Source organism: Hesperophylax consimilis, chromosome 4 (genome assembly GCF_061612785.1).
Source record: "Hesperophylax consimilis isolate HC1 chromosome 4, BYU_Hcon_1.0, whole genome shotgun sequence".
Taxonomy (NCBI): Eukaryota; Metazoa; Arthropoda; class Insecta; order Trichoptera; family Limnephilidae; genus Hesperophylax; species Hesperophylax consimilis.
Window position 1 is genome coordinate 43796108 of NC_142839.1, and position 11738 is coordinate 43807845.

The following is an 11738-nucleotide window of genomic DNA, read 5'->3' on the forward strand; positions in this document are numbered from 1 at the left end:
ATTTTTTTTTTTGTAAAAATAAAACAATCTAACATCAAAACTACCATCATGTAGAATGAGCTCACTTTATCCCCGAACACCCTGTATCTGTATGCTGAGGAATCGCTGGTTAAGTGCTGATACCTTCTGTACGCTGTCTGTGACTCGCGCCTAATATAGGTAACTTTAATCATTCGACATTATTATACATATATCACAACACGTTGGTATGATTATTATTTAACGGGTAAAAGAGCCATAATACTTTATAACATATGGAAGAATGTCACCTACATAAGTAGGTAATTATCACATACCTACTTTCGATCTACAGGTCTATAGGTGCCTCTAACTGAAGGAATTATTATTAATTTTAGAAGAAACATTATCGTGCTACTAACTACGTTCGAAATTTCGCGCTTAAATATTAATTTTCGAATTACGACTAAATAGAAAATATAATGTATAGTTAAATAAATACGTTGAACATCATTTAGATCGCGGTAGGAAAATAAATAAATGATGATTACACTTTAAAGGGATTGTTTCGCGGGGATTTATGAATCCTCCTTCGTTTGACGAATTGTCCTTCCTCACAACACGAGCTATTTGGAGCTAACAGACCTGATGAACTTGTGTTGGGACGTTTTTGTGTTGACTTTCTATAAAAAACAGAGTCAAAAGCTTACTACATATTTTCTCAATCATAGGATAGATACATAGTTGGGATATTTCATTATAAGAAGAAAACACTAAAACGTTTTTTTATATTCGCGAAAGTCTTTTGGATATATAAGAATATCTAATGATTACCTATTATTATTCACTGATATTTAAACACATATTTTGTACAAGTAAAATAAAAGGCATAATTACTTTTCTTGTTCACGGCATGAAGGTTTGGTTTTCATGATTAAATTTAACCAAGTGGGATGTCCGCCGTTTGAATCTGTCTTGAGGTCGTTCATTGGCAAACTGGGAGAAGGTCTGAAAGTGGAAGGGAACAATTATTATAAAGTATACTTGTTGCGCTAAAGGTAAGTTGGATTAAAGGTTGTATATTTCAGGTCCACGGAGAGAATTGATATCATTTCACATTGACTCTGAGAGCCGAGAGGTCTACTGAGAGCCACTAGAAAGTTGAACATGATTCACTGCAGCTGCGGCGATCATTTGATACGGTTGACGCAGGGTCGGATCGACATTTCTCAACCTACTTCAGTTAAATATAAGTGTTGGTTTAATAAAAGTAAAATTACTAACAGTGGAGTGAACTGTACGAGAGAATGTATCTGCTTTGTTCGACGAATCCGGAAGGAACTGTCGGGTCCAAATGTGGAGTCTAGTATAGAAAATTTAGGAATATCATCGCTAAAATCCTCGCTCGACAAGTCGACGGAATGCTCCATTAAGTTTTTACTCTCGCACGGTCCTCCGTTGCGCACATCCTCCATATGAAACTTCAAACTCGCTGAAAACAATAATACAAAATAAATAATTAATGTGTCACGAACTTCATCAAAAACATTCATTTCAGTTTGTCTGTCCTGCAAATAAAATAAAATCTATAGTTATAATAATGTCAAATGAAATAAAACAATATTTTTTGTTTAAAACCACGAATTTTTATTAATTTTAAGACCGACCGGTTTCGCTTCACTCGAGCATCGTCAGGGTACAAAATTAAACTTATTAATTTTATTTTTATGAATTGGAAATGAATTAATTAAATTTGAATTGAATATTGATTCTAGTTTATTTTCTTTGCTTTATAACTTTCCTCTATATTTTAATTTAGTTTGTCTTTCCGTTGTCCTGAAGAAGGCTTAGTGGAAACGAAACCGGTCGACCTATATAACTCAATAAAGTTATTTAAAGCAAATAAAAAAAATAATTTGTATAATGTCAAGCCACAAAGTGTTTGCTTTCTTTGATAAAGCAATATTATTGCCGAAACTCTTTAGTTGGAGGGTATTTTTGGTGTCTTTGCCCAAAGTCCGTGTAGTTTGGTGGGGTTTTTACTGTTCATTTGTTTTAGAATGAGTTTTACCTGGGTCGATTGGCCCAAGCCGCTCCGCGATGTGCAACAGAACGTCGGTGGTCCAGAAGTTGGGGATGCGGACAAACAGCTTCCCCGAGTCTTCGGGCAGATGGAACCCGAGGCGGTGAAGAAGGTGCAGGAAAGTCTGGTTGTGGATGGCCGTGGACTGCTCGTTGTTCCAAGGGACGATTGGGATAGATTGGTTCACCACTGAAATATTCGAATCAGGTTTAAAATTTCCGAAGTTTTGGTTTGTAGTTGAAATCCATATTGTTAACTGTATATTGAAATTCGCATTGTATATTAAAATCCATATTATATATCATTATTGGCTTTCGTCCCCAGTTCTGTCTTTACCCTAAAGGCACGAGCCAAGGGACCCCTGACCTGAGGGGGGCCCGGAACATTTTTTGTTGTTGTTTTCCCTAATGTTTTATATGAAAATTAATGGGGGACCAAAATTCAGTGTGCCCAGGGGCCCTTCAAGGGTTAAGATGGCCCTCATCGTACCCATCTAAGTCATGAGGAGTCAGCCGCATTTTTCGGGATTTCTTCACTGGAAAGCCGTAGTAATTTTACCATTTTTATAAAAACACCACTGTGATAGATTGCCCTGAAATACTTCAACGAATTCAACCAAGAGTACTAATCAGACAAACCAGATAAAACTTCAATGCAAAACTAACTCAAAACAAAACTCATACATCCACCGCGTGTCATAATTTTTGAACACTTCATACAGTGAATTCGATTCAACTTCAAACCTAAACCAATAAATAATATTCACACAATACATATATTACTCTACTCACTCCATCCCCTTCTTCCCCCCACAACCTCATCCCCGAACTGTTGCTTTTCCAAACTATATAAAAATAATATAATATATTTGGGAACGTTGTAGCCCAGCTACACTACTCGCGAAGTTGATCGAAGTTGACCGAATACGATAGTGTGGGCACGAACTTCGCTTCGCTTCGGGCATCTTCGCTTCGCTTCGCAAGACTTCCGATTGTTGTCGGTAAATGCGCCCGAGTCAAAGGACTCGAAGCGTCACGGCATAAATAAACCAATCACTGACTGGTTGGACTGAGTTACTCGCGAAGTACACGAGTGTGTGGGCACGCACTTCGAACTTCGTCGAGGACTTCGTCGAAGCGTCGAAGCGAGTAGTGTAGCGGCCGCTTTATACGAGTATTGCTCGAAATCTCTGCTGCTTTCTCACGGTTATCAACTGTTTTCTATTTACAGTCACCAATAAAAGTGTATATGTAATTAACTTATGTCAGGGTATTTTTTCGCGCGCTTGGAGGTACATATATCGGCAAATTAAGTACCTAACTGAATATTTAAATGAAATCATTACTTACGAATACTGTGGAAAGCAATAGGTTCAATTAAATCCTTGATATGATCGTGAATTCGAACGTTTTCCTCTTTCGTTTTACCGCTCATGCAGTGCTTAGCGTAACAAACTTCGAGAAGTTCATTCTGTAGCCAAATCAGGGCTTTTTTCATATTCTGTCTGATGAGATCTTCCTTCAGCTTCTCAACATCGTCCTTGTCAGAGGGAGCAACTATCGATGCGGCACAGGAAAAAAGGCTTGTTCGCATTTCCGTTCCTTGGCCGTTATTCTGAAGTTTCAAATACTCGTCTCTGGAGATAACTTCCTGTTCGTATAACTGGTCTAAAATTGATTCATCGGATTTCTCCACTCCATCGTCTTTGAAAAGAGCGGCTACTCGTGCAATTATATCACTGTTCTTTGTGCTCTGCATGTAATACCATTTTAATTTGTCTTGCTCTTCCTGTGTCCAGCTTTATGAAAAACAAGAAAAAAATTCTAAATTAACCAGTATTACAGATTTTCATATTTCATTTTATGATGTAAGTAACGGAACATAAATAAAAATAAATTAGAAAAATGTTTAACAAAGAACGAGAATGAAATCATGGAGAGGTGAGCGGCTACTTTAATGTTTTTAGTGTGATCTGGCTTGTTGATAGATGGTAACATACCTGAGGTGGCTAGGGATAACATCGTGGTCACAATCAACAAGGCGGAGATTCTGCGTTTTAATGAGGGGAACGGGTACAACAGGTCGGGGAGCTTTAATGAACTGGTTGATTACATAATCCACCAAATCTGACCAGTCCTGGAAAAAGAAAACATAATTTTAGTAAAAGCATTATTTCAGATACCTCTATTTCTTTGGCATTCGTCGTTTATGAGAAATGGAGAGGTTATAACGAAGTAATAAGAGGTATACCTTGCAATATTAACAGTGAAAGATATGAATGGGAGACCTACATCACAGATCTCGAAGTCAGTTTCCCAGATGAGAGAGAAGATCTTGAGGATGTTGGGCTGGAAGAGGGACGTGATGGTGTTGAGGTCCCCGCCCACGTGGTGCATCATGGTGAAGATGCAGTCGTTGACGAACTCCCCGTTGCTGCGAAACTCCGCCAGCAGCAGTCCGTACTGGTGCATCACCTCCACGGTGGCAAATCTGTTCAATAAACCACATTAGTATGGAAACATTGCTTTGCTATCTCATGCTGAAGTAGATATTTTCGTCGGTAATTTATACGGATTCAGAGAAAATGTTATGCTCTTGCTAAAAAATATGTTGATTTTATTGTGGAGTACTTGCGTCTCTATTTGTGTATCTTGTGTCTCTTACTATTGTTATGCTATTTCGAATCAGCTTTCATATAATTTTAATGTTTTTATTTTTTTATATTTATATAAAGGGTGGTAAGGGACGTACTTGACTTACTTTAACCAGTGATTCCTGACATTATTTGAATTAAAAAATATAAATTAAATTTTGGTCCCCGGTAACTTTTTTGATGTTTTTTATTTATTTACATAAACATAGAAAATCATTAGGAATTAGGCGGTTACTTGCTTAAGTTACCAGTGTCAACATGTGGAAGAATTAATAAAAAAATAGTTGCAAAAAAAAATTTAAAAAAAACATCAAAAATGTCACCGTAGGCGAAAATGTCACTTACATTTTTTACTGCAAATAATTTCAGGAATCACTGGTTAAAGTAAGTCAAATACGTCCCTTAACATCCTGTACATGAGTAGATTTTTGTAATTGTTGTACCTATTTGTGTATTAAGTGAGTTTTTATAATTGGATTGTTCTCATGTAAGTGAGATCGTCTGTAAAAACCCAGCATAAATAAATAAATAAATATCATGAATGATAAATGTAACAATGGTGTTGTTAACAATCTGTATCAACAATGAAAAAGACAATACTGAGATACTTACTGTCTAATGTGCTCCAGCATATTGGATGGACCTATTTCTGGTTGTTTCGTTCCATTATCTAAGAAAAGTAACAATATGTGGTTTGTCACTATTAAATCCTGAAACAAAAACAACATACATTTAGAAACGAATGGTTCCAAGATTCGTACGACGCGACGTCTTTGGAGATATTTTAAATCATTCGCATATTGCCTAAAGGAAGGAGTATTTAATTCTTGTTTAATGTTGATTAAAATAAGATAAATACCCTTAAGTAGTTTTGTACCTGCAAGTATTGTTTGCTGTGAATTTCTGGTTGAAAGTGCCTGATTAACAACACTAGAAGGCATCTGAGTTCTCCTGTTGAACAAATTCTAGCTTGCAGTTTTTTCATTTGAGCTCTGTCACTTTCACTGAGATGGGCTATCTTTCCATAAGCGTCTACCGTCTGAATGAACTCTCTTATGGAGGTTACCACCTGGAATTAGAAATAATTGTAATGATTAGAAATCTTGAACATATGATGACAAGATTCAACTACTCAACGAAACAGTGAAAATTGTACCAACCAAGTGCATTCTCCTCAAACTGGGCTTTAGTTCGGTGCTTTGAGTTCGAGACAGCAGCTGAATCTGCTCACACAAGTGTACACCTTCGTATGTCAAGTAGGAAACTATTTCAAACGAAAGAATAAGGTGGACATGCTCATAGTCCAATTCCAGCTGAGCGGCAAACTTAAGGAAGTAAGTCACGAGCCAGAAGAAGTGAGACGTGTCGATCTGGAGGTGGAGGTCATACAGCAGTTGGGTGTATAAGGAATGCACGAGGGAGCCATAACCCTTCAGCAGGAAATCTACTGTGAATTCTTTCAGTATATTGGTAATGTCTTCATCTGTCGCTGTATGGTGGACAAGACCTTTCATGTTTATTCTAAAATAAAATAAAACAACGTATGTCACAAACACACAAGATTACATATTAAATGTATTATTTTATCTTATACTGTAGATTGTATTTAGATTATATTTTCATATTATAAAATGAAGGCCTCAGCACGGGCAAGCCACCCAGTGAGGCCAACATTACTGGAAAACTTTGAAATGTAAAAAAATATTGTACCAAATAAAAAAAAAAATTAAAAAAAAATACACGAAACTAAACACATTTGAAGATAAGGAGCGTTCAAGAGATTTTCTCACATGTTGGTTTTTCCCCTTTTGACAAGCTTTTTTCTCCTCTTGTCTTTCTTCTCTGAGACTGAGACAGGGGGACGTGGTTTGGCGGAGTGCCTCTGCTTGCTACAGGCTGGCTTCTGGTGCACTGGCTTCTGTTGCGGGGCATCATCCTCGTTGCTTGAAGTGGAGATAGACTCCTGGTTCTCCATTTGTGTGACGTAACCGTAGTCTGAAAATTCTGAGATAGCCGACATACAATCTCGCTTTGCACCAGTTGTTTGTATCTAAAATTGAGAAAACATTATTATAATTTAAAAAATTTTATCTCTTATCGATTATTTTTAATTAAAATTTGATTTAAATTTCTAATTTCTTTATGATATCGAGTCGTGCACGGAAATTCACAGTGTATCATATGAAAATAATCCATCAAATTTACTAATTTCCTTGGAGTACCCCGAGCTAATTTCCAATACATTGTATTCCATTTAAATTTATAAAGAACGCAATGTTAGCCCGACAGCAAAAAGTTTTTCATTTACTTGCGTTGGACAGTCTTATTTTCCTAAGATTGAAAGAATATTTACCAGGTGCGACAGGGGGGTGGTGGGGCCCCTCTTGCAGCCGGCGGGGTTGAGCGGCCCAGGGGGAACGAACGGCCCAGGGGCGGAGGGCGAAATGGGGCCGGAGGTGGGGGTTGAAAGGCTGCTGGGTGGATTCTGATACAGCAATTATAAGAACCGCAATTACTTTGGAGATATTATTGAAGTGACAGAAATAAATTCAAAATATTAGAGGTCTCTGTGGGGATTACAGGTGAACGCATAATTTAAAATGGACAAAAGTGGTCAAAAGAACAGCCGAGTGTATAGAACCAAATGATTTCGGTTATGTCTAAAAATAAGTGGTAAGTACCAATTTGTTGAATATTACAAACTTTTGATTGATTAAATGTGCATAAATGAAATATGCATGCCTTATTGTCTGTTGATGCTTTGAGTCCGTCAGATTCCGGAGACTTGTTCTGCGGGCTGTGTGAACTATGTGAGCTGTGGGAACTGTGGGAACTGTGCGAACTGTGCGAGCTATGCTGACTGTGCTGACTGTGCACTTGGTGCTTCATGGCAAACGTAGAACCACCAGGAGTGTGCTTCTTATTATTGATGTGTGAGTTTTGGTAGTCCTCCATTTGATGAAAGTGGCTATCTTTGGTGCCTCCAGTGGTCCTGTTTTCCGCCCTTTTGCTTTCTCTATTTGCTCCACTATCGGAGGATTCAGAAGTAGGATCAGAGGATATCATAGTAGAAGAATCGTCACTTCCTGAAAAATTACAAAAATTATTGTCTATAAAATTGTATATAATTGTATATATCTATTGTATACAAACAGGACGATAAATCGGGGCAACCGTAGATATCGTTTTTCGTATCTAAATCTCCAAGAACCAACGATGAATTAAAATACACAATATTTTGGGTATGGACGATTAATGAAATGTTTTGTGTGAGTACCGCACCAGAGTCTCAACTACCCCCAACCGTCTGTAGCCAGTAGTAGCCAGTAGCCAGTGGCCAGTGGCCAGTGAGACTGTGGCACCCCCAATTGGGGCATGTGTGAGGCTGAAGGAAGTAGAGAATGGAAGGACGGTGTTATAATTTACGTCGGAGGGAGATTTTACAATTTTTTTACATGTATTCCATTCCGTACCTTTATACGTTCCACTTTCTGACAAGTTTCCACCAATGTGGTTTTGGAATGGAAATAACGGATTTCATATCAAAAATGTTAAACGTGATTATTTCAAAGTTGGTTCAAATTAAGGTAAAATGTATGTTTTACGAAAACATGCGATGAAAGCTGTTTAAGACACAAATTTAATCTAACACACCTAAAAATTCATTTCAAAATCAGACTTTGTTTAATTAAATTTAGAGACAAGGCTACCCTTTGGTCAAAATAATTAATTAACAATACAAGCAGGTCCGACAGTTGTATTCAACTGACTAAATAAAGTAAATTTTCATGTTAAAAATATATAACTTTCCATAAAGTGATACATAATACATGAAAAAACAACCAAAATCGTGGGACATGACAAAATGTATAAAAAACTATAATCTTTGACGAAAATGGGCAAAAGTTCTCGTACCTTGCTCCGGAGGCGATGTGTTACTCTCGTTGTCTGAGCTGTCTGTGAGGGATGACTCGAACCAAATGTTGAGCAGCTTTTGGAGAGTTCCTACATGTTGATCTTTGTAAATCAAAGCAATCAGCTGAACCATTGTGACACTCCAATTTGCCTGGGAATAAATCATACACTCGTCAATAAAACAGACAGTGTTACAGTTAAATAAACACGCTTAGTGATTTGGTTCATTTTCTATTTCAGCGAAATGCGAAACAGATACAAAAAAGAAAATGGTTGTATGAATTGAGATTTGTTAATATTATCTTATTCAATGATTTAATATTACCATGAGGTTTACAAGCTTCACGCTTACAAGTTTAATCCTAATAAAATTTAATTAAAACATTGTTTTGTAAAAAAAAGAAAGGTTTGTGTAGACTAACCCCATGTGTGCTTGTAATGAGGTTTAGGAGGATCTTATCAATACTTTGGGTGAAGAGGTTCCACAGGATACGATTCTGCGACGATCCGTGAGTGGAAGGATTTCCAACTCCATTGTGATATACTGGGACATGAAGAATGTTCCTCAACAGCAGTAGACCATTGTTAACACTCTCCACCTGTTCGACGTGCATCTTGTACTCCTTCACGCCGATCTGCTGGATGTACTTCAACACCGCCTTCGTCACCCGAGTGTCCGTGAAGGCCTCCTTGCTGGACAGCAGCAGGTTATTGAGCTCGTAGATTGTGTGGCGTCCCACATTGTTCCTGGACAGGTCCTCTATGGACAGCAGGCATTCCACGGGGATGGTTAGGTTTACCAGGATCTTGATGGTGACCTCTATCACTTTGGGGTTGTCCTTTACGTGGATAAGGATTGGGACGAGATCTTTCTTAACATTTTGGCCAAAGCCAACAGCGCGACGAAATGTTCTGAGAATCCTGTCTTCACCCGTTAGCTTAGTGAGAATCTCTTTAAGGATTACTAAAAATAAAAACATGGTTATGAATATTTATGTTAGTAGAAAGCGTTTATATCGTGGCGTTACATACGAATAATTAGATTAAAAAATAAACAAATACCTAAGTACCATCGGATATGATTTGTAATTTCACTGCCAAAAGAATTATAGTGATATTTTTGGGCTATTGTTGCGCTACCTCCTTCTTTAGCCAACATTTCGGACAGCGTTACAGTGTCCATCATCAACATCACGGACACTGTAACTTTGTCCGAAACGTTGGCCAAAGATGGAAGTAGCACAATGCGACATAATAACCCAAAAATAATGCACCTAAGTACTTTGTTGAAAACCGGCTTTTTTTTCAAGGCGAAAGTTATACCTAGAGATGACTACAGTATTAATTCAGTCCCGATGAAGAAAGAATTAATGCGAAAAGGGTCAAAAGAGAATTTTATGGTTCATGTAACTGGTAATAATCAAAAATTGTTAATTTCACTTACTTAAGCAGTTGTCATTAATGAAGTAGGTATCTCCTTCAACATAGCCCAGCGATCCAAACGTGCTGTGGATCTGCGGACTCACGTTTATCCAATCCATGTTTATCTGCAACACATTATTATTAAATACGTGATTAGTACACAAATTGAATTATTTTTATCATCTTCCAATTTTATGTAACAAATAGAGATAATGATGACCCCACCAGGATCTTCTGTGTTGAGAATTTCATTTACTTAAAATCTAGTAGTGCGGAAAATATGAAGTATTTATAAATATATTATGCAGTGTTTTTTACTGAAATAAATAAATGTTACAAGGTGTTCTTTAGTTCATTTGAGCGGTTTCAGTTTCAGACTGTATTTAGTGGCAGTATATTTTCTATTTCATATCTCCTTATGTTTTGTATCCTGCAATTTATTTTGAGATTTAAATGTTATAACATTGTTTTGAGTTTTGAATGAGAGTGGATTTTATTGTAGCGTTTATTACCAATGTATAGGAAGTTTGTTGTCCAAATGTTCTATTTGTAGTTGCTTGTTGGATATGTTTTTGATCCTAGTTTATTAGATCTAGTTTCTAATATACGGGTTAGTTATTATTTCTTGTGTTTTGTAAGCATGGATATAAAATAGTATTGTTTTAGAATAGACGTGTCAAATGAAGTTGTAAAATTGACAAATGATAATGTCTTTGAACGCCGAAAGAGCTGTCACAATAATGAAAACGAAATAATACTAAATACAGAGTTCCGTAAGACTGGTGTAAGCCCTTCAACTCCCTTGCGTTACTTTCATTCAACAATGCGAAGGCCAAACTTGTCAAAAGCCGACGGTATTTTTAGGGCGCACTTTGGTGGCTTCACTGATCGCTCCTGACGTGTGGGTCATGCTCGTACATTTTTAATCATTAAAGTAAAGTTGTAAACGAATTACATTTTATGGTCTCAACCTCAACACACATACAGTCAGTATAGACAAAGGACTAGCCCGCACATGTAAATTAGTTTCAAAGATTGCTGTATTAAATTGAAAGCCAAGGTGCGTAAAATATGTAACAAAAATGTAGAATATGTATAACTCAATTACACTTTTTAAGCATTCTGGTGTAATTTGATGTAATAAGCATTTGATAAAAACTACAATTTGTACAATTATTTTTATAAGCAATAATTATTAGCCTGAAACAATCATCCACATTGAAAAATCTCCTGATAAAAGATACATGACGCCAACGGGACTCGTTGACTCGGGTCCCGTTGGCGTCATGTATCTTTTATCAGGAGATTTTTCAATGTGGATGAGCAGGATGAGTGTTTCAGGCTAATAATTATTGCTTATAAAAATAATTGTTACCCTTTCTGCTATGCATAAAAAATCTTGTCTTAAACATTAGTTTACCAAAAAATAATAATTACAATTTGTACACCCCATAAATCACATTACAAACACTAGCATTTTTGCTAAGAAACATTAATGCACTTCCTTTCGTGAAATTTTCATTTGTCTCATAAGTTGGTAGCCAATTAGAAAATAATTCTGTTATTTGGTCACCTCACTATAAAATTCACATTAAAAATGTCGAAATTTTTTACGATTAATTAATTTTTAGTTAAATATCCCCTTAAAATTAATTATTTTTTTATTAAATTCCTTTAAAATACATAGAGTTGTGGATAAGGGACTAA

General features: G+C 36.6%; 1 protein-coding gene across 1 annotated transcript; it reads right to left on the reverse strand.

Annotated features, from left to right (window-relative positions):
* Positions 1–505: 505 nt before the first annotated feature.
* Positions 506–11023, reverse strand: tim (timeless). Its single transcript, XM_089631104.1, has 17 exons — positions 10987–11023; positions 10054–10156; positions 9032–9573; positions 8610–8760; positions 7437–7780; positions 7048–7179; positions 6485–6744; positions 5855–6215; positions 5572–5763; positions 5307–5404; positions 4333–4531; positions 4041–4177; positions 3391–3839; positions 2030–2230; positions 1243–1450; positions 856–966; positions 506–641 (listed from the first exon to the last, which is right to left on the reverse strand). Exons 2-17 carry the CDS (start codon positions 10148–10150, stop codon positions 506–508), a joined length of 3618 nt encoding a protein of 1205 aa, XP_089487230.1. The 5' UTR covers positions 10151–10156; positions 10987–11023.
* Between the last annotated feature and the right edge of the window lie 715 nt (positions 11024–11738).

Coding starts and splice junctions, on each gene's coding strand:
- tim (XM_089631104.1), bottom strand. CDS start 10,150: ATGGATTGGATAAACGTGAGTCCGCAGATCCACAGCACGTTTGGATCG. Junction 7,781..8,609: donor CACATCGCCTCCGGAGCAAG/GTACGAGAACTT, acceptor GTAATTTTTCAG/GAAGTGACGATTCTTCTACT. Junction 6,745..7,047: donor CCACCCCCCTGTCGCACCTG/GTAAATATTCTT, acceptor TCTCAATTTTAG/ATACAAACAACTGGTGCAAA.